The sequence below is a fragment of the Oncorhynchus nerka genome, linkage group LG14 (genome assembly GCF_034236695.1).
Source record: "Oncorhynchus nerka isolate Pitt River linkage group LG14, Oner_Uvic_2.0, whole genome shotgun sequence".
Classification (NCBI taxonomy): domain Eukaryota; kingdom Metazoa; phylum Chordata; class Actinopteri; order Salmoniformes; family Salmonidae; genus Oncorhynchus; species Oncorhynchus nerka.
The window spans coordinates 40193894-40217522 of record NC_088409.1 but is presented as its reverse complement, the minus strand read 5'-3'; the positions used below and the strand labels follow the sequence as shown (position 1 = coordinate 40217522).

Sequence of the window (23629 nt, the reverse complement as noted above, 5' to 3'; positions counted from 1 at the left end):
TAGGAGCTAGAAACACAAACATTTTGCTGCACCTGCTGTAACATCTGCTAATCTGTGTACATGACCAATAAAGTTTAATTTGATTGGATTTGTTGCATACAGTACATCTATGATCTTGTCAATATCATTTTTTGAAAACTTACTCTGAAGTAAAATAACAAGTCACCATTTAGCCTATAATAGTTCATTTGAGTACATATCATACTTTTTATGTTTCTACTTTATCGACATACATTTTCATGATGTCGTTCTCAAAATCTGCGGTAGACAAACCAGTTTATATGTGAAATCTATAGGTTAACCAAATGTTTACGTGATCATCAATAAAGAGCAGTCGGATTAAGTAAAATCATATCAAAAGTAATGTGAGATTTGCATTGTAAAAGGCAATTACTTTATATGAACATGTGTTGCTCATATAAATGTGAAACATGTACAGTGGGGCAAGAAAGTATTTAGTCAGCCACCAATTGTGCAAGTTCTCCCACTTAAAAAGATGAAAGAGGCCTGTAATTTTCATCATAGGTACACTTCAACTATGACAGACAAAATGAGAAAGAAAAATCCAGAAAATCACATTGTAGGATTTTTAATGAATTTATTTGCAAATTATGGTGGAAGATAAGTATTTGGTCACCTACAAACAAGCAAGATTTCTGGCTCTCACAGACCTGTAACTTCTTCTTGAAGAGGCTCCTCTGTCCTCCAGTATAAAAGACACCTGTCCACAACCTCAAACAGTCACACTCCAAACTCCACTATGGCCAAGACCTAAGAGCTGTCAAAGGACACCAGAAACAAAATTGTAGACCTGCACCAGGCTGGGAAGACTGAATCTGCAATAGTTAAGCAGCTTGGTTTGAAGAAATCAACTGTGGGTGCAATTATTAGGAAATGGAAGACATACAAGACCACTGATAATCTCCCTCGATCTGGGGCTCCACGCAAGATCTCACCCCGTGGGGTCAAAATGATCACAAGAACGGTGAGCAAAAATCCCAGAACCACACGGGGGGACCTAGTGAATGACCTGCAGAGAGCTTGGACCAAAGTAACAAAGCCTACCATCAGTAACACACTACGCCGCTAGGGACTCAAATCCTGCAGTGCCAGACGTGTCCCCCTGCTTAAGCCAGTACATGTCCAGGCCCGTCTGAAGTTTGCTAGAGAGCATTTGGATGATCCAGAAGAAGATTGGGAGAATGTCATATGGTCAGATGAAACCAAAATATAACGTTTTGGTAAAAACTCAACTCGTCGTGTTTGGAGGACAAAGAATGCTGAGTTGCATCCAAAGAACACCGTACCTACTGTGAAGCATGGGGGTGGAAACATCATGCTTTGGGGCTGTTTTTCTGCAAAGGGACCAGGACGACTGATCCGTGTAAAGGAAAAAATGAATGGGGCCATGTATCGTGAGATTTTGAGTGAAAAGCTCCTTCCATCAGCAAGGGCATTGAAGATGAAACGTGGCTGGGTCTTTCAGCATGACAATGATCCCAAACACACCGCCCGGGCAACAAAGGAGTGGCTTTGTAAGAAGCATTTCAAGGTCCTGGAGTGGCCTAGCCAGTCTCCAGATCTCAACCCCATAGAACATCTTTGGAGGGAGTTGAAAGTCCGTGTTGCCCAGCAACAGCCCCAAAACATCACTGCTCTAGAGGAGATCTGCATGGAGGAATGGGCCAAAATACCAGCAACAGTGTGTGAAAACCTTGTGAAGACTTACAGAAAACGTTTGACCTCTGTCATTGCCAACAAAGGGTACATAACAAAGTATTGAGATAAACTTTTGTTATTGACCAAATACTTATTTTCCACCATAATTTGCAAATAAATTCATTAAAAATCCTACAATGTGATTTTCTGGATTTTTTTTCCTCATTTTGTCTGTCATAGTTGAAATGTACATATGATGAAAATTACAGGCCTCATCTTTTTAAGTGGGAGAACTTGCACAATTGGTGGCTGACTAAATACTTTTTTGCCCCACTGTATTTCTGAAACACTGATAAAGTTTGGTGAAAAAGTGACTATGATTTTGTGTGTTGTTGTTCAATCAGATGTCAGCCGGGAGGGGTAGGCCTACGACTTTGTGACTGATCAAGAGGAGTTGCTCACAGATTTTGACATCTCCAATGCAGTTACACCTCCAGTTGACGCATGATCTAATCAAATCTAGGCCGTAGTCAATTGAAAATGTGCTTAGATGATCTATTTTGAGTTTTGTACTAAGAGTTGTAAAAATGTACCACATACTTGTGAAAATTGCACCAAAGGGATTAAAAAAAAACTAATTGGGGAGGATGGGCTCATAGTAACGGCTGGCACGGAATAAATGGAATGGTATTGAACTCATCGAAAACATGTATGATACCATTCCATTCACTTGAATCCAGCCGTTATGAGCCATCCTCCCCTCAGCAGCCTCCTGTGGTTTGTGTGTTTCACATGAAAGGGTATGTGTGTGCACATGTGCCCACTCATTTATCAGTAGAAATGTGACTTAAAAGTTCTGTAAACTATGTAGCCAACATGAAAAGCATCTATCAAGGGATGGTGTGAGTGCATGTTTGAATAGTGTTTCATCTGTTCTGTAACCACATACCCCCTGGCTAAAATATATTTATTATGCTCCTCTTTCAAATGTAAATTCATATGGGTTTGATTTTGGTGTGTGAACTAAAGTGTTATGGTCAAATGTAGCCAGCTTCTTGAGTATATAGCTTCTTGAATGAAGTATGCAAATGGTGTTTGATATGAACGGTGTTCATTTCAATTCATTTCCATAAAAGAACATGAAGTGAAAATGTCTCCTAATTAGGAGGGTAACTAATCAAAGACTGTGTTTTCAGTTCTCTATTGGAAAGAAAGCAAGACACAGTCAGCGGCTACAGAAGTGTTAACAGTGGAACTTCCATAGGAATCAACAAATGAGTAAATCTTTGATTCTTACTTGCACATAAACTATTGTTTGTTTATACGTGTATTGTTTTTGCATAATAATAGCCTGCATGCGGTGAGGGTGTAGATTTATTGAGATTCAGCTTCCCTTTGAGCCAATGACAGCACTGGTATAGGCCCATCGCTGTCCGGTAACTAAACGCCTGAGGCTCAATACCAGGTTATACAGTATATTCTTATCCACTGAGTGCACAAAACATTAGGAACACCTTCCTAATATTGAGTTGCATCCCCTTTTGCAGTCAGAACAGCCTCAATTCACCTGGCATGGACTCTACAAAGTGTTGAAAGCGTTCCACAGGGATGTTGTCCCATGTTGACTCTAATGCCTCCCACAGTTTTGTCAAGTTGGCTGGATGTCCTTTGTGTGGTGGACCATTCTTGATACACAAGGGAATACTGTTGAGCGTGAAAAACCCAGCAGTGTTGCAGTTCTTGACACACTCAAACCTACTACCATACCCCGTTCAAAGGCGCTTAAATATTTTGTCTTGCCCATTCACCCTCTGAATGGCACACGTACACGATCCATGTCTCAAGGTTTAAAATCCTTCTTTGACCTGTCTCCTTCCCTTCCTCCTACACTGATTGAAGTGGATTTAATAGTTGAGATCAATAGGGGATCATAGCTTTCACCTGGATTCACCTGGTCAGTATATGTCATGTAAAGAGCAAGGGTTCCTGTTTTATACATTCAGCGTGTGTCACCGTTGTGTGCTTTAAACCGCAATGCACAAAATAACCACCAGAGAGCTCTGTGGGGCTTTGTATGCCAGGCCCATCAGTGAGTTTTAGATTAGTGAACAACTTCAACGTGGATTTGTTTTTTTCAAGCAGTCTGACCCATCATTCTTAAATGTGGAAGAATAACTGCTTGACGTCTGGCGCAGAGCAAATCATGCTCATCGAACACTGAGGTCAAATAACCCACTCTCTGTGACCCAAAACAGTATTGGTCTGCTTATATTATGAATCAAGTAATTCAATCACATCTTACCAGTGAGGTATGTCTAATATAGCCTATTACTCACAGACCATTGAGAAACTGACTTGCAAGGTCATCATTGTTTATTTATGAAAAATAATTTGGGTATTAGGCAATAGTTTGGTAGCCTGGACTATCGGGGGACGGGATATGAGTCAAAACCAAGATACTAGTCTGTGCAAAGGTTCTCTACATGTTTCTTGCAGCGAAGTAAAAAATATATATATCAAAGGCCAGAATTAAGTGTTTTCGATGTGTTATCTCTCTATTTATAGAGATAATCTGCACATTTTACAATTATCTAACAATAAGGTTGTGGAAGAACCAGTTATTCGTATGTCTCAAACAGAAGCTTATCAATTTGCTATGTCATGAAACACACAGACAGAACCACACCTTGCTTTCTCTCGTGCACTTACACCTGTAAGGATGGATTACTATGGCAACAGGTTGCCACTGGCAACGAGATAGCCTACTACATCACTTTGGTGGGAGTGAGTGAGGGGGACGACAAAAGCTCTGGGTGGATGAGCAGGCAGAAATATTAACAGCTTGAAAGAAAGAGATTGAAAATGGAGAGCAGGGTATGTTTAGATAAAATGCTTGTTATTGTTTTTCTCGCAAAATACTGAAAAATATGAGGCTATTCATAAATGTATTGCCTTTGGTGCGCGCGCTGACGGAATTTCCCGCGCTCTTCTGATACAACAGGTAAGCGTCACGCCATCTTCTCGCTAGTCTAAAGTAGGCCTAATACATTAATTATTTTGAATAATGTTTTGGTCATTTATTTTAGCGTTTCAATGCCATGCTGCTCATTGAGTGACAGAGAAAAACTTGCCTATTTTTGTGTATTGTCATTTTGGCACCTGCGCACAGGCGAGAGAATGCCTTGAATTTTCCTTTTAATTTCCCAATGTTGTCCTGATACAATAACACTCTATCAGAAAATAATTCTAATAGTCTATAAACTCTTATAAAACATATTAAAATAAACATTTATTTAAGGGTGTGTCCTGTTTTCTAAAAATAGCTTGTTTTCTATTTTCAAAATGGTGTGGCTTGTCAATGCGCAACACGTGCCATTCTGTCACATTATTTCAGAAGTCAGTCGATCCCAGGCAATTATGTGTTTGTTATGAGATATAGCCTAGAATATGCATTCTCGACACTGTAGAATCAATAACAAACGTATGGAACCCATCATACAATAGTATTATTCTCTCCAGTTTGACTAATAAAAATATATATTGAATTAATGCTGTTCACAGCCCACCCTACAAAATGACACTAGAAGTCAGCTGTAGAATTGAATAGTAAGTCATAAATCAAACCAAAACTCATTCTCTTGCCACTTTGATAGTCAACTCTATTCATGTCTACACAGGCATGAACAATCATATTCTTTAATGTGTCAACTGCCTCCCTGATTTTTTTTTTTGTAACTGAGGCTTCCTTAATGCAACGACAATGCAAAATGGTCAAGTAAATGTGAGGAGACTTGATTTTATATTGCCTAAAAATGCGGTTGCTAGACTTAATTGCTCAACAATAGTACCTTGAAGGGACAGAATTAAAGAACTGAAGAAGGTAGCCTATATCAAAAGCACTGCTTAAACATGTTCTCTCTTTTTTGTAGTCTAAATTATTAATTTCATCATAGTAAGACATGGATATTAGCTTAAATTCATCAACAATTATATTGTATTAACTACTGAATTTTTGTTTACCGTAAACCAGACATTCGTTTTGGTTCCTTTTCCTTCAGCTGTGCTTACTGCCACATCACATGTCACTTTCCTCTAGCAACACAATAAGTCAGCAGGGTGAAATATCATTCTTGAGTCCTAAGTGTGATGGATTACAGGATGTTCATCCTCTGCCCGTCACAGAGAAGCAGGGTTGAAGGCTTCTCTCCCGAGAGTCACTGGCAGAGATATGTCTAGAACAACGGGCTCTTTCGTCTTCATCCTCACCATAAGCCATCACATAACACTACCGGCTTTGCCTGTCATCCCCTCCCAGGTGACGTTCTCAATCTCTGTGACAACACTTAATGCTTACAGAACCATGAGGCCTAAATCCAGCCCAAAAGAGCCTCTTAAAGCTCACAATCGAGAGAGCAAAACATTCTAACACAATGTTGCTGCTTGGAGCCTGAACTATTCACAGCATTTAAATCTTGGTCGGGTGAAATTAAGAGGTGAAAAATAGACCAAAGTATTGGCATATGGGCTACTAACAGCTTACTACACAACATACACATAAGTATACTGTAGCAAGGAAAGTAATACTGTTGCAAGGAAAGTAATACTGTCTCCCTGGCATATTAAATAATGTATGCAACATCATACAAGACATTTTTGGACTCACCTTGTGATGTGCTCACTTGAACAATTTTGTCATCAAAGTCTGGCATCCTCTGGATTTATTGTGCTTTCAAGACAACTGGAAACTCTGGGGGGAAAATGATTGAATCTTGTTGATGTCTGTGATCTTAAGGTTGTAGCTCTAGATAGAAGCTCAAATTCCGGATTTACAATTCCGAGTTGGATGAAAGTTAAAAACGTATTTTACCCGAGTTCCCAATTGTCTTGAACTCACTAAAGTCAGATTTTGCAGTTCTGAGTTAACAGTTGTTTTGAGTGCGGCACAAATCTTGTTTCATTAACAGCATGGCCAATGTTAAATGTCTATCATTTTAAACTAGGAAAAGAGACCCTTAATCTTAGACTTGGGACCACACAGCCACAGCCACTCCAATGAATTGCAGGCTATTGATTGCTTTGCAGTATTTCCAGTTAGCCGCTGATTCCTTCCAAACCACTCATTGTTGAATTTACGATTTTCAACTTGTTCTGTAATGTTTATGTCCAATGGGCGATGAGCACCGATGCATTATATCTATAATTTCTCTTCATTATTTCTCTTCATATGACAAGGGTTTAAAGGGATTTGCCTGTAGATTTTCGACTTGATTCATGATGATGACTGCTAGCTAATATTTTGAAAGTATGATGTTGCCCTGATCAGTTAATTCAAAGCTACTGTATAACAGGATTTGATGTAATTTTATCTGTGGCCAATGACCTTGAGCCTTCTTGGATGGGCACTTCTAATGTAACTCTATGGCAGCACCCAAGGGGATAGAATTTTTTATGTCTACCCTTAGACTTGGTGGTGACGTAGTGTCCCCATGAGTGACAGAACACTGAGCCAATCACGGCATAATGCTCCGTATTTTCTGCTGGCTTGCCCCACCACCACAGAAAGCACTAAGCTAAGCTGAAACACCTGCATTTTGGAGCTGCCTTACTCAAGAAAACAAAAAAGAGACCATGTTTGTATGCGGCTTAATTAACTCAATGATATTTTTTGTTGTTGCATTGTTTGCAAACTGATGTGACACGTATTAATGCCAAAATAACATGCAAAACAGGCAAGCCCCACCTGCCCTGAATGACAGGTAGCCACTGATTATATACATTGCATTTACTCATATTTGATTGGTTTGGCTTTCACCACAGGAGCCACCAGTGCTCCAGTATCTTACCACATCTGAAAGTGATTATCTGAGGAAGGCAGGAGGAACAGTGACGAAATGGATGCGGGGTCCAGGATGGCTGAGGGGAAGGCTGCCTTTGTCTTCGTCCTCCTCCTCTTCATCGCCCTGGCCTTGCTCATCGTGCGCTGCTTCCGCATCCTGCTGGACCCATACCGCAGCATGCCCTCCTCCAACTGGACAGACCACACGGAGAAGGACACGTTTGACTACCGCATTGTCTAAGGAGGACCTAAGGAGCTCCCTCGACACTGTATTGCAGTGTCCTTCTCCGTGTGGAGAAGGAGCTCCCTTGACACTGAAGCACTGTCAAATATCGCAATGCTCGAGGAGCAACTTTGTTTATCCATTTTGCCCAAGGACCACATGCTGTATGACTGCTGGTGCCAAACCACCAGTGACACCTTTGGATTAGAAGCAGCCTTCCAGCATGCATCACCTAAAACCTTTCTTTGTCTGCTCTATTGTAACATGTTGTATCAATTGCTTCACCAATTACTGCAGTCATAAGCAGTAATTGCCAGCCCTTATTACCCTAATGACAACACATACGAGTGATTCCATACGAAACCAGGACAAAAAAAGGACATCGTTTTGCAGATTTAAAAAAATATTTTATCCATAGAATGGTCCTTTGTAAGAAAGATTGTTGACATATATTTGACATTTGTATCTAAAAGCATAATTGAGAAATAATTGATCTAAGTTGTCATATTTATGACATTTTGGCCTTTCCCAGGAGTCCTTACATTTGCATGATGTGCAATGATGCAAGTAAAAGGAGGGCTGTGATTGGTTACATTGCCTGCTGTGCCAATTTCTCAATATGAAACGGTCAATAAAATTAAAACTAGCAGAGATCCCACCATGGAACTTTGATATGCCCCTAGAGTATATTATGTTCAACAATATATTGAAACATTTGTTAATTTTTTTCAATATTAATGTTTGTATTTTTAAATAAATGAATGTACAAAATGTTATTGAAATCATAATACTACTCATATTACAGAGCAAGCGTTAAAGTTTAATATGACACCAATTTTAGCTTTTTAGCATCTACAGATGAAAGATTATGGAGTCTTACAGGAGGCCTGGGTAAGGCAAAAATGCCATAATATGGCAACTTTGATTCAGTAATTCTCAGTTATGCTTTCCTCCAAAGGACCATTCTATGGATTAAATCTTGCGAAAATCCCTAAATCATGGTATTTTATTTGTTCTGGTTTCGTATGGAATCACTTATAAGGAGCATCTTCTACCAAATGGCCAACACTTCTACCAAATGCCTAACACTATAGGCATCATCTAAGGTACCTGCTATCAAATCTAACTCCTGAAGACACACTCCAGGCACTCAACTCGTTGCCACTACTATTGCATTATTTCACTACCCCATCCCCTTAACCTTTTACTGCGGTGGGCTAAACTAGGGTCACACAGAGTGTTTCTTAGTAGTCTTAAACAAATCTACTCAGAAAAAATGTATACACCTTACGCACATGGTTATGGGTTTAAAAAAATAAGACAATTTTACCAAATCAGATATAGAGTTGAAATGTATTCAATTTTGAGTTTGCATCCCAATATTACATTTTATATACATCACAGAATACTGAAATATAACACAACCGTTTGACATAGCAACACTGGATGTTTATTAATTATGAAACTATGATAAATATTAATAACATTCCACCCATGAGACCACTTTTGGTCATTTGACTGCAGGAAAGGGCTACAGGTGCTCTATGCAACAGTTCCTCCTGCAAATAGACCTACATTTCAATTGTGTACTTGTAGTAGTAAAGGAATAAAACTCCATGTAAGAACAAGGAAAACAGTTGAATGCCGCTTGAAGCTATAAACTTGCTTGTTTGCGGCAAGGTCCTCAGTGTATAAACAGTGTATCCTGTGGAATTGTTGACTTCAATTGTCCACTTTGGCCAAGGTACAAAATGCACAAACAATCAATCAAGCATCGCTCAAACAAAAATACACTTACACAGAAAAAACAAATGTAGTTACATTTATGCCAACCAGAGCCTTGTGCACTCACAAAGACCCTGACCCTCATTGAGCTGGTTGATACTTTTTGAAATTGGAAGACAGATATTTCCTTTAACATCAGCCAGCCTATAACATAACATTGATATCCATATCTTTGTCACCCAAGTTCTTTGTTTTCTTGCCATCGTGGAAAGAGAGGTAGACAATGTTTCAAAGTATCCTTTAAAGAGACTTCATTATTTTTGGGAGGCTTCAATGGGCCTTAGATGTTTGATGTCAGCAGTGGGATAAGTGTTAACTATTCAATGTCTGTAATAAAAAAAAATGACAAATCACTTTTAATGTAAAGGATCCAGAGTCATAAATCTGAATGACCAAATGAGGTTTATTGAAATGTTTACTGTGCCGTAACTTGTGCCTAATTATGAACATCTGGATGAGCATTTTAGGGAAATGAGTCGAAAGATTCATTCCAGTAGTTCTGTCGTAGATAGCATCTTGCTATAGTTCTATGTAATATCCTTTTCATATCTGAAATAAAATCAAGCATATCACTGCCTACAGATGGCATGTTAGCAGTGTGCTACATTTGAACAGATTATCACACCTTGGACGATCCCTTTATGGACAATGTCTGTGGCTCTTTATTTGGGCAACTCCTTAACTGTACGCCTTATAGAGTAGCATGTTTACAGATAGTCAATAGATGACAGAAAAATATGTTATGCACTTCAAGCAGATGTCATACACCTACCAAATGAGTGTGCTTTCACACTTTGACATGTGATGTTCTTGTGATATACTGTGGCCTTTTCCTATCACAATGTATCAGTTTAGTGGTACCTTTCTGTGCACAAGTGTCTTTGCATGTTTTTGCAAAGTTTCCCCTCCAAGCATGTTGAGTGCTTTAATCATGTTGATGCTGCTGTTATTTAGTTGGTACAGTACAGTATTCACTGTCAACGTTAGAGCCTTCTTTTGAACATGTATTATGCTTGCCTTGAGCCTCTTTCCTTTCATAATAAAAGTAATTACGATGCATTGCCTTTTTAGTTTCTTGTTTTAAGAAGTCAAACATCAGATGAAAAGTTAAGGGAAAAAACAGTTTTTTTTTATTATGCCCTCTCCAAGCTCATAATACGGGTAAAAACGTTAACACTTTCTCTTTAACACATTCTCAGTTTGTGGCAGTGGTAGCTCGCAGCCGTCTGTATCATTTGTGTGAACCCAAGCGCTTTGTCTGGCTCTCATCAGGCCAATAGACACACCTGCTATTGCTCCAGCCGCAGGCAATGGCTGCTCTTTCGACTGAGACGGATCCAATACCATGCAGAATAACAATTCACTGTGACACACAAATGGGATGCCTTGATATAATTATCGTATAGACAGACAGTGATGGGGAACCTATTTAATATTACATCTAAAAACATTTATGTACAATCATTTTGTGAAATATTAAACGCTTGTGTAAAGCAATAAGCAATTGTTATTGTGCCATTTAGTACAATGCTGTTACGTATCTTTCAAAAAAGCTGTGGAGGTCTTCGGTAATTCATATGATCTATTTTTGATATTGACAACACTTCTCTTTGTCTGTTTTTTAAAGATACACATACACTAACATTGGAACATGGATACAAAGCCTTTGTGTGTCTTCCTGCTAGAAGCAGGCATTCCATTCCCATATTCACACAGTCTACTACAGTAATTTGACGTTCTCTGCACATGAACATAAACCTGTGGTGATCAATAACTATCAATTATCAATAACTGATAAATGTACCCATTAACTACATGAGCATTTTAAATGCACAGTGCAGTCAAAAATCATTGACACACTTGATAAAGATTAGCAAAAATGTGTGTATAAAATAAATCATTCAAATATTGAGTTATATTGTATTCTACATTTTTTGGGGGAATGATATTATGGATACTACTACAATTACTCACCTCAAATGTTCTACTGCTTGAGCTCCGGTTCAAAGTATTGTGGCGCTCCCGCACCTAAATATAAACTGTACCGGCACCCAAAATGACTACCGGAACCAATTTCAGTCCAAGTCAAGCACTGTTAAGAAGTCATATATTTTCGTCTCAAAAAGGCAGGGGTCAAAATTATTCACACCCCTATTTTCAATACCTTTCAATACCTCACCATGCGAGGATAACGGCACTGAGCCTTTTTCTAAAATGTTTTATGAGTTGGAGAACACATTGGGAGGGATCTTAGACCATTCCTTCATGCAGAATCCTTTGACGGGGCTGCAGTGGAGTAGGTCGAGAGCGGTGTCCAAATCAGTAAAGACTTAAAATGGTCCAAATGCAGTCATGTGATTTGAGGGCATGGGCTCTCAAATCCTCCAAAAGTTTTACAGCTGTACCATTGAGAGCATTTTGACTGGCTGCTTCACAGCCTGGTATGACAATAGCACCGCCCTCGATTGCATGGCACTACAGAGGGTGGTGCAGACAGCCCAGTACATCACTGGGGCCAAGCTGCCTGCCATGTAGAACATCTATAGTATATCAGGCGGTGTGTTAGGAAGGCCTGGAAAATTGTTAAAGACTCCAATCCAAGCCATAGACTATTCTCTCTGCTTCCACACTGCAAGCGGTATAGCCCCATAAATAGCCCCATAACATCAAAGATCCACCACCATATTTTACAGTAGTATGGGGTTATTTTCTGCACGTGCATTCTCATTTCAGCACCAAACCCACCACTGGTGTGCGTGGGCAAATGTTGCAATGGCCAGCTGTCTCCGGACTTGAAACCCACATAATCTCTTTCTCTGAGCAATTGTATTAGTATAAAATAATATAATTTCCCCCCTTTTTGTTTGCATTCAATATACCTCAGTTTTTAAATTATTTATTTTATACTTTCATTTTTGCTCATCTTTATCAAGGTTGTCAATAATTTCAGACCCCACTGTATATTTACACACTATAAGATTGGAATAATATTATGAAATTGTGAAAATTATGTTAAGGGCACTTTCATTGTACGAGCTGTTTGAAAGATGCAGGAAATATCAGCCTGTCAGTGGGATGGAGTTTTGGCCTTCCATGGTGACATCACCATGCGGTTAATTAGTTAATAGATCAATAAGAAAGAGAGTTCCAAACCTCTGCCAATGACAACAAATTTTCAGTTTCCCCCTCCCATACACCAATCAGTGTGTTCATTGGCTCTACGACACACACAGTGTTTACATACACTTAGGTTGGAGTCATTAAAACTTGTTTTTCAACCACTCTACAAATTTCTTGTTAACAAGTTGTGGGGTGCTTTGCTGCAGGAGGGACTAGTGCACTTCACAAAATAGATGGCATCATGAGGGAGAGAAATTATGTGGATATATTGAAGCAACATCTCAAGACATTAGTCGTTAAAGTTAAAGCTTGGTTGCAAATGGGTCTTCCAAATGGACAATGACCCCAAGCATACTTACAAAGTTGTGGCAAAATGGCTTAAGGACAACAAAGTCAAGGTATTGGAGTGGCAATCACAAAGCCCTGACCCCAGAAAATTGAAAAAGTGTGTGCGAGCAAGGAGGCCTGCTAACCTGACTAAATTATACCAGCTCTGTCAGGAGGAATGGGCTAAAATTCACCCAACTTATTGTGGGAAGCTTGTGGAAGGCTACTCGAAACGTTTGACCCAAGTTAAACAATTTAAAGGCAATGCTAGCAAATACTAATTGAGTGTATGTAAACTTCTTACCCACTGGGAATGTGATGAAAGAAATAAAAGTTGAAATAAATAATTCTCTCTACTATTATTCATTTCAGACATTTCACATTCTAAAAATAAAGTGGTGAACCTAACTGACCGAAGACAGGGAATTCTTACTTGGATTAAATGTCAGTAATTGTGAAAAACTGAGTTTAAATGTATTTGGCTAAGGTGTATGTAAACGTCTGACTTCAACTTTATATGCACTGACTTCATTTCATTCCCAAAAGGGGCTGTTTTAGTTTTTCTGCTGTAATCTATTCAAGTTTATTTAATGGTCTGTAAACAGTTTTCTTGGGAATGTTCCCCTGTGAGTGGGAATGGCCATGAGTAGGACTTAAAGAGGATATTGGAATTGCACAATCGATTTTGCAGTGCAGGGGAATGATTCCTCTGTTGGGGTGCAACATTTATCATACCTCTATTTACTGACAATAGGAAGAAATGGGTGTGGAGAAAACTAGCTACAGCATATATGTCCAGTAGGTAAAAAGGGAAAATGAATCTAACCAATATGCTTTGAAGACTCCTGGGCCTTTAAGGTACATGCACTTTATATTACTTCTTTCTTCTATGCTTCTTGGGTTGAAACATGGTGCACAGCTCATACCATGACCACATAGAGACACCGATGTACTATGGTACATTGCTGAAACCATCACAGCTGTTTTAACAGAATAGATACTGTTCATGTACAGCTAAGCACTTTTAAAAAATTATTGTAATTTTCCTGATTGGTCTCCAGGGACATCATTGTGAATGCATGGTATAAATAGAAGTAAAGTTAGATTAACTTATTCAGCATTCCTCAAGAGAAAATATGAAGAAAAAAAAAACTCAGGCTCAACGAGGCAAGAAAGAAATGCTCCGTTCTAATAATTGCTTACAGAAGCTATATGGTGAACCTTATACAACCAAATAATTCATTAAAGCTACTCCGTCAGGACTAATTCAAAACACATAAGATTTAGATTGTTTGATATGCCTGCCGGTATACATGGAGTGTACAAAACATTAGGAACACCTTAATATTGAGTTGCATGGACTGTACAGGGTGTCGAAAGCGTTCCACAGGGATGCTGGCCCATGTTGACCCCAATATTTCCTACAGTTTTGTCAAGTTGGTTGGATGTCCTTTGGGTGGTAGACCATTCTTGATACACATGGGAACCTACTACCATGCTCCGTTCAAAGGGCACTTAAATCTTTTGTCTTGACCATTCCTCCTCTGAATGGGACACATTCACAATCCATGTCTCAAGGCATAAAAATCATTATTTAACCTGTTTCCTCCCATTCATCTACACGGACTGAAGTGGATTTAAGAAGTGGCATCAATAAGGGATCATAGCTTTCACCCGGTCAGTCTGTCATGGAACGAGCAAGTGTTCCTGTTTTGCACACTCAGTGTATGTAGATGCATTGTTTGTCGATGAACAATAGTCATATAATAAATAATCAAAAAGGACAAGTAACATGCATGGATAGAATAACAATAAGTGCTTATTTATTGAATTCTAAAAATACATTTGTTAAGAAAGGGATATTCCACATAAAAAACAATCCAACATTTTCTCACTAACATTATATTGTACCAAAATGTTTATTTATTTTTCTCCTAACCAACTGGAAGATAACCCCTGATAGTGTTTCGTTATGAACATTATAAAAACACAATAGGAGAACATAGTGCCAAACTAACTAGCCATCAAAGAGAGCATATGTAAACAATATTTTTCTGAGAGTATTAGTTTAAACTGGACTGCGATGACAGATAAATGTCTATTGACAGACGCTGGTCTATACAGAGTGTAATACTTTAAAATTACAAAAGGAACAAAAATAAGAGCTTAAGAATAACATTAACTTCACATTAACTCTAAAAGCTAACATTACTTGGAACAAAAAATGAAAACCTACAGTATCTTAGTGTCTGAGTGGTCTGCAACTAAAATAGTACTAGAAGAGGATATTTAAGACTGAGATTTAAGAAAGCTGGCCAACTACCAAAGAAACACCGATATCTCACACATCGACCTCATCCACACATGCCCAAACACTCACACATTGAGGTACGCAAATAACTACAACTTAGCCAGCCTTGGACAACCTTTTCGGAAGAATCAGATACATTTTCTCAGTTTGCACTATACACTTGAGCTAACTTGATTCTACCATTTTAAACATGACGCTGATGACAGGAACCAGAAATGCTGTGGATTGAATATCCTATTTAGAATGTGTTGCAAACCTTATTCTTAGGAGAATGAATGCAGTGCAATCAAACCCACATTGCAGTATTTACACTCCTATGCAAACATACCTTTTCTTACTTTCTATACATTTACAGAATGGTTTGTACACTGTAGAGCCATCTGCATCCTTAACTCCTCCCACATGGCTCAGCGTTAGTTTACAAGTGCTCGCCAATGGCTTCAAAAGTATTGCAAGTAAATAAAATAATCTCAAAACCTAGTTACAAATACAAGTACAACGTTATTGTTCTAAAATAACAAACAAGTAATAAATGTTTATATTAATATAAAAGCATAAAACAAGACATCATGAGAGAACACCAAGAGAACATAGGGACATTCGACTACCGCCTCCTCCCACGTCCTCGTCCCCTCCCTCTCCCCCGTTTGGGGGTTGTTGTGACCTTAGTTGAAGCCTTCTCCGTTTCCTCGGTCTCATCCACTGTTATCTGTTCTCCCTCCCCTGAATCAAGCTCCTCCTCCACTTTAACCAGAATGGTGTCTTCCAGAAATGGGACGTCCTCCTCCCCTTCCACTTTGTCTTCCTCTACAACTCTCTCCTCTGTCTCATGTTGTTTTTCTATTTGGACCACCTCCTCCTCTACCTCCTGGACACCTGTGCAGGTAGAACAAGTAGCATTGCTGGTATTGTTGCTCTGCTGTTGCTCTATGGCCTCCTCTAGTCGGAGGCGGTACTGCTCAGCCTCCTGCTCCTTCTGTAGGAGCTGTGTGCGGTACTCCTGGGCCTTCCGGTTGGCCTCCTGCAACTGCTTCTGGAGCTGCTCCCGGCTGCTGTCCCCTGACTTCGCTTTCTGAGAACGATGGACACACACAGTAAGAGGAGAGAAACTATTTCAGAATATTATGCCAAGCAACAAACATGGGGACCATTGCTGACCTTTTCTTTGGGTCTGGTTAGGATGACTGCAGGCTCTATTCTCCTCTTGCGTGCCAGAGAGGGATAAGGCTCCTGTTCCACCACCTCCTCTGTGATCTGACCAGCCGGGACTGCCACCACTACAGAAACAAAACATAAGCTCATGAATGCCTTCATTGTAATGGCTTGAAAAAGGCTGACATGAGCACAATATTAACTAAATAAATATACACTCAGTGGCCAGTTTATTGGGTACACCGATATAGTACCGGGTCGGACACCCCTTTGCCTCCAGAACAGTCTGAATTCTTCAGGGCACGGATTCTATAAGTTGTGGCATTCAAATGTTGCTTAATTGGTATCAAGGGACCTATCAAGAGGCATTTTCTTGTTTTTATCTGATAGGAGTGGAACCCGGTGTGGTTGTCTGCTGCAATAGCCCGTCCGTAACAAGGATCGACGAGTTGTGCGTTCAGAGATGCCATTCTGCACACCATTTTTGTACTGTGCCGTTATTTGCCTGTTTGAGGCCTGCCTGTTAGCTTGCATGATTCTTGTCATTCTCCTTCGACCTCTCTCATCAACACGTTTTTTTTGCCCACAGGACTGCCACTGACTAGATGTTTTTTTTTTGTCGCACTATTCTCTGTAAATCCTAGATACTGTCGTGCTTAAAAGCACGGGAAAAGCCATTTCTGAAATACTGGAACCGGTGAGCCTGGCACCGACAATCATATCATGCTCAAAGTAAAATAGGTAATCTCAGCGTTCAACACCATAGTACCCTCAAAGCTCATCACTAAGCTAAGGAACCTGGGACTAAACACATCCCTCTGCAACTGGATCCTGGACTTCCTGATGGGTCGCCCTCAGGTGGTGAGGGTAGGTAGCAACACATCCGCCACGCTGATCCTCAACACTGGAGCTCCCCAGGGGTGCGTGCTCAGTCCCCTCATGTACTCCCTGTTCACCCACAACTGATTGGCCAGGCAAAACTCCAACACAATCATTAAGTTTGCAGACGACACAACAGTGGTAGGCCTGATCACCGACAACGATGAGACAGTCTATAGGGAGGAGGTCAGAGACCTGGCCGGGTGGTGCCAGAATAACAACCTATCCCTCAACGTAACCAAGACTAAGGAGATGATTGTGGACTACAGGAAAAGGAGCACCGAGCACGTCCCCATTCTCATCGACGGGGCTGTAGTGGAGCAGGTTGAGAGCCTCAAGTTCCTTGGTGTCCACATCAACAACAAACTAGAATGGTCCAAACACACCAAGACAGTCGTGAAGAGGACACGACAAAGCCTATTCCCCCTCAGGAAACTAAAAAGATTTGGCATGGGTCCTGAGATCCTCAAAAGGTTCTACAGCTGCAACATCGAGAGCATCCTGACCGGTTGCATCACTGCCTGGTACGGCAATTGCTCGGCCTCCGACCGCAAGGCACTTCAGAGGGTAGTGCGTACGGCCCAATACCTCACTGGGGCAAAGCTGCCTGCCATCCAGGACCACTACACCAGGCGGTGCCAGAGGAAGGCCCGAAAAATTGTCAAAGACCCCAGCCACACCCGGACGGTTCTCTCTACTACCGCATGGCAAGCGGTATCGGAGTGCCAAGTCTAGGACAAAAAGGCATATCAACAGTTTTCACCCCCAAGCCATAAGACTCCTGAACAGGTAACCAAATGGTTACCCGGACTATTTGCATCGTGTGCCCTGCTGCTACTCTCTGTTCATCATATATGCATAGTCACTTTAACTATACGTTCATGTACATACTACCTCAATTGGCCCGACCAGCCAGGGCTCCTGCACATTGGCTAACCGGGCTATCTGCATTGTGTCCCACCACCCTCCCGTTTTACGCTACTGCTACTCTCTGTTCATCATATATGCATAGTCACTTTAACCATACCTACATGTACATACTACCTCAATAAGCCTGACTAACCGGTGTCTGTATATATCCTTGCTACTCTTATTTTCAAATGTCTTTGTACTGTTGTTTTATTTCTTTACTTACCTACACACACACACTTTTTTTGCACTATTAGTTAGAGCCTGTAAGTAAGCATTTCACCTGTTGTATTCGGCGCACGTGACAAATAAACTTGAATTTGATAGGTCACTCATTTGGCCCATTCTAACAGTCTACAGCTGCAACATTAACTGAATGCCCCGATGCCTGTCTATCTGCATTTTATAGCAAGCCACGGCCACGTGACTCAATGTCTGTAGGAACCATTTGTGAACGGGTGGTGTGCCTAATAAACTGGCTACCGAGTGTATAAATGGCTATATATGGCTGTGGTTTCCTACTTACTTTGCTGCCCCTGCATAGTGACAAAGAACTGCTGTCCAAGTCCCGCTGGCTGCAGGTTGCCGTGTTGGTCCGTCACTATGGTGATGACCCTCTGACCTCCATCACCCACTACATGCTGAATGGCCGAGTCCACAGAATCTGCAGCGATCGCATCCTCAGATTTGCCTGTGGGAAAGATAGAGTTACTTACCATTGCAGTCTAAGAACTATAATACAGATCGTGTTAGCCCTAACGCACAGAGAGTTATCATAATTTTATAGAATATGATATAGATCAAAGTACTATTAATTGTAACATGAGTAGCTCAGAGTAATTTGTAGTGTTATCCTCATGGTTATGCATAGACATCACTTACCTGCATTGTTACCCATGGGACCGGATGCTTCTGCCAGGGCTGCCAGTGTTGCCAGGACTGAGGTGGTAGAGACCGAGTCTCCTGAGATAATAAGACAATGCAAAACCTTAATCAAGTCATCCCATTTAGAAGTGTCTTGGGTGAGGTCAGGTGGTAACTAAGATTCCCCCATTTATATCAATTATAAATGTCAGTGAGTTATATTATATTTGATGTACCTCTACTTAAATTTGTACCTAACTTACTGTAACCAGTGCTCCAGTTGCCCATACCTGACTTGGCGGTGGTGTTGACGAGGTCAGAGAGGTTCACGACCCCAGCAGAGGAAATTATGAACTGGGGCTCTGGGTTCATGTTCACTTGGTTCTGCATGCCATCCTGTGTACATACACAAAACACACCTTGAAGATGTTATTTAACAATAACATCCCCGTGCTCGCTTCCCTTCTTATACAGACAAGCGCATTTTCGTGAAAACAAATGAACATCAGAGCCATATAAATACAAAAAACACACACACAGTCCCTTCACCTGTAACAGTATCATGAGCTCAGTATTGCTGGTGTCCATGGCAATGTCAAAGGGCGTCTTGTCAAACTTGCTGAGGGAGTGGACGTCTGCTCCATATTTGAGCAGCAGCTCTGCCACCTCTCTGTGACCGTGCTGGGCCGCCCAGTGCAGGGCTGTCATCTTCAGCATGTCCTTAGCGTTGATGTCCGCTCCGCTCTGCTAGGGAGTACAGCACGCCCCACAGTGGTGGAAAAGAGATAGGAAAGTGAGATGGGTAGCCTAGATTCCAAAATGAGGGTGGTGAACATTCAACATGAATAAAATAATCAGTCACTTTACTAAAAATAGAACTGTTATGTTTTTCATATAAACTGCTGAATACTGTCAGCTTTACATTTGGTTGCCCTTACACTGACTAGCAGCTCCACTATATTGGAGTGGCCCTCCGTGGCCGCCATATGGAGCGGGGTCCTGTCCACTTTGGTCCGGGCATCCCTGCTAACGCCTGCTCGAAGGAGCACCTCAGCAGTGGAGTGGTGTCCGTACTGAGCCGCTAGATGGAGCGGGGATGTCCCCAGCTAGAACACACAGTTTGGTTTATGAGGACCCAGTCCCTACAACACTGTGTCTGGATTGTGTGAAAGAAGCCAGCACTGCAACATAGGTAGATTTGTGATGTACCGCAAGAGATCTGAGGAACAATATCTCTGTTTGAGGTGAGTAGATGTGAGTATCCCTACAGTGAGACCCTTACCCAATCAGTGGTGAAGGGAGCTCCATTGACCATGAGGGTCCTGACATCATTATCCAGCCCTGCCCGTGCAGCCTCCAGCAGCCGCTTCCCCAGGTCAACCAGTGACATCTACTGGGAGACAGAAAGAGTGCTTTTGCGTAAGTGTCAAAACAGTAAGACACCCTCTTGAGTGAATATAAGCCAGGCATTGCTAAAAAGTCTAGATAATGTTTTTTTGCTGCCAAAATACTATTGTTTATGCTCTGCGAAACATGTTTCATCAATGTGTTTTATTGGTGTAATGTTGATGGTTGTATTGAAGGAAAAATTGCAGTACTAGGAAATATTCCGTTTTTGTAAATGTGAAGCAATCGTAGTCAGAACACATGTGAAATTGTGGCAGCAATAAGAATCAACTTGGCAAAAGTGAAATTATTTATTTTGCTAAAATACAAGTGTCAAGTCACATGGTAGCTGAAGAAACACTGACTGAATGATCGCACAGTTCATTTAGCTGGGCTTGAACTTCTCGTCAGCTAGTAATACATCTAATAAAGTAACAATCAACACTATATGCTTTGATACTTGGTTGGTGTTATGTTCCGGTGGAAGTCGAATATGAAACTACGGATGTCAAAGAAGTGGGCACCAAATCTGGCTACTTCCACATCCGCACTATTATTGCTAGCTAGCTAACGTTAGTTACTAGCATTCAGAACTGAAGGTGGCTTTGATTTCCACAAGACACATAATCAATAACATCTTAATAGTGTTTGCGTTTGGGGTAATTTAGCTACATTGCAAGATAGCTAGCTAGATAGACATCTAACAATGTCAATTACTTAGTTTTACAAGTAGCTAGCTCGTTAGCTTAACGTTAGATAGCTAGCTAAGTTGCAGAGCATTTCTACACGGTTTGTTATTTAGCTACAGCTAACTATGGATTCGACTTTCAAGTGTTGCTTACCTTAGAAAGTCGTTCGCTAAAAGTGCAACTCTTCTAATTTGTGCCGCTGAATGTGTGTTTATTACACTTTCGTAACTTTGCTAGACAGCTAAACAAATATCATAATATTTATATTTTTTGCAGAATCAAATATGGCGGCCAGGCACACCGGAAGTGGTAATAGTATGTAGTGTGCAGCAATGCATGTTCCACAAATGTTCCCACGCTCGAACATGATGACAAAATACATTAGTATAACTTTACAAAATATATACTATTATGTCATGTAGTTATTGCCTAACCAAAGATACTGAATATAGCTAGATGTTTCAAATTCAAACCATCTAGTGAAACAAGTAGTCTAATCTAATATAGTGAACTACATTTCCCATAAACATTTGCGCACTGGAACATTCCTTCTGGCGTCACGTCCCTTAGCGTCCATCGTTTCCTGTTGAAGTGTAAATGGAGACATGACACAGTTGTTTGGGGATTATAAGAAACAATATATAGAAATCCACTGAATTAAAAACTGCTGTAGTGATATTTAAATTGAAGTAACTTTAACTCAGGCTCGGTGCAGTCGCTGGCCGCGATGGAGGCGGTCCCCCGTATGCCAATGATCTGGCTGGATCTGAAAGAGGCAGGGGAGTTCGAGTTCAGCCCGTCGGTGAGGCAGGTGAGATGGGTGGGGGAGTGGAGCAACAGGGCACTGCCGGGCGGTTGAGATCGGAAGTCAAGCAGACAAGGATTACGGAAGATAATCATACGTATCGAGCACATCTAGACAGTTATTAGCCCGACGCATCAAGTAAAGTTAGTTAACTAGCTCGTATCTGTTTAGCTGTGTCAGCCATGACAATCGCCTTTGTTTACAGTTAGCTAGCTAAGTTGATAATTAGTTAGCTATTTAGGTCAACATGTAGTTAATGTGTCAGATACCCCAGTCACAACAATAAATAAGCAATAGTAGAACTAGCTGTCTTGGTTTCTGTGCAGGCATGATAGTCTAGCTAGTTAGTCTATAAAATGATGTCATTGTCACATGCACCATGGAATATTTTTGCTTTGATGTAGAGGCAAGTCTGGTAGATTGGAATCGTATATGTTCACACCTTTGTCAGTGGTCATTAAAGGGGGGGGGCATGGTAAAAAAATAACCAGGACATTCAGAAATTAGTGCTGGAATGAGTTAAAATTAGAGAACAGCACTGTAACGTTAGGTGAAGGGTCATAGTGGAGCCAGGATGTGATACGGCCAGGGAAAACTCTGCCATAGTCATCATAACATACTTCTGAGGAAATTCTCCCACACACCCACTACAATTGCATCTTATGCCTTACAATCCAATCTCCTTTCTTCCTCCTCCACCTCATGCTCCAGATATTACTAGAGGACCTTCTTCTTCCTTCTTTTTTGCTGCCTTTGTCCCAGATCACTTTTCTAGCAACGTTTGTCAATGACATTCAATGAAGGTTACGATTTTTATCATAGCAGTGACAGATTGTTTATCTGGAAAGAAAATTAAGGATAACAGTCCATGGAAAAGTAATGGAAAGGAGGAGAAAGAGAGCTGGGAGATGAATGGAGAGAGAATAATAGAGTTTCTTTGTTTAGGCTAGCAAGTGCAGCTGGAGTTTTGTAACAGGACAATCTCTGTCCCGTTGAAGCACAATACTGATAGACAACCGTGTGTTATTTATTTGGCTATGGCAGACAAATATATTTTGTTTAAGGCGGATATTATGTTGGATATGTGTGTGGCTTGTAATAAGGACAAATAATGGTCTCCTTTACCTCCAGACTGTGGCTCCAGTGAGTCTGACTATAAGTAGCTGGTTATTAGAGAGGCTCTTCACTGACTGGAGAATACTTACCACAGCAGGGCATGATGGGATTGCTCCAGAGCCATTTGGAGGCCAAATCCTCCCAGTCCAGCCAAAAGGGTCATAGACAATCATGACAAGGGAATGTTGATACGATTCAGGATTCAATGTTAAGACAGATTGATCATGTATTTGTCATCCAGGTTCAAATTTAGCAGATTACATGTGATGCAGGTACAGTGCATTTGGAAAGTATTCAGACCCCTTGACTTTTCCCACATTTTTGTTAAGTTAGCCTTACTCTAAAATGGATCAAATATTTTTTTTCACTCAATACCCCAAAATTTCAAAGCAAAAACAGGTTGACATTTTTGCAAATTTATGAAAAAAACTATTCAGACCCTTTACTCAATACATTGTTGAAGAACCTTTGGCAGCGATTACAGCCTCAAGTCTTTTTGGGTATGACGCTACAAGCTTGGCACACCTGTATCTGGGGAGTTTCTCCCATTCTTCTCTGCAGAGCCTCT

The 23629-nt window shown here is 40.6% G+C and overlaps 2 protein-coding genes across 5 annotated transcripts in view; one reads left to right on the top strand and one right to left on the bottom strand.

Annotated features, from left to right (window-relative positions):
- Nucleotides 1-14751: 14751 nt before the first annotated feature.
- On the bottom strand, nucleotides 14752-21687 carry LOC115141047 (GA-binding protein subunit beta-1-like). Of its 4 annotated transcripts, none has more exons than XM_029679629.2 (9): nucleotides 21294-21687; nucleotides 20348-20458; nucleotides 20004-20171; nucleotides 19615-19812; nucleotides 19329-19461; nucleotides 19084-19164; nucleotides 18728-18892; nucleotides 16420-16538; nucleotides 14752-16333 (listed from the first exon to the last, which is right to left on the bottom strand). In XM_029679629.2, the coding sequence occupies exons 2-9, from the start codon at nucleotides 20453-20455 to the stop codon at nucleotides 15866-15868; spliced, it is 1440 nt and encodes a 479-aa protein (XP_029535489.2). In that variant the 5' UTR covers nucleotides 20456-20458; nucleotides 21294-21687; the 3' UTR covers nucleotides 14752-15865. The 4 variants fall into 4 exon arrangements, with proteins under 4 accessions (XP_029535489.2, XP_029535492.2, XP_029535491.2 ...); XM_029679632.2 differs by having other exon boundaries at nucleotides 19356-19461; XM_029679631.2 differs by having other exon boundaries at nucleotides 19615-19809.
- A 55-nt stretch (nucleotides 21688-21742) lies between these two features.
- LOC115141046 (tyrosine-protein phosphatase non-receptor type 23-like) overlaps nucleotides 21743-23629 on the top strand; it is a 37615-nt gene continuing 35728 nt past the window's right edge. Inside the window, 1 exon segment of the mRNA XM_029679628.2 lies at nucleotides 21743-21951. Within this exon segment, the coding sequence (XP_029535488.2) occupies nucleotides 21868-21951 (84 nt within the window). The 5' untranslated portion in view covers nucleotides 21743-21867.

What these genes read in the sequence shown, in the direction of transcription:
- LOC115141047 (XM_029679629.2), bottom strand. Translation starts at nt 20,455, where the DNA reads ATGTCACTGGTTGACCTGGGGAAGCGGCTGCTGGAGGCTGCACGGGCA. An exon ending in CTCCCTTCACCACTGATTGG is followed by an intron (nt 20,172 to 20,347) that starts GTAAGGGTCTCA and finishes TGTGTGTTCTAG; the next exon opens with CTGGGGACATCCCCGCTCCA. An exon ending in AGCTCATGATACTGTTACAG is followed by an intron (nt 19,462 to 19,614) that starts GTGAAGGGACTG and finishes GTATGTACACAG; the next exon opens with GATGGCATGCAGAACCAAGT.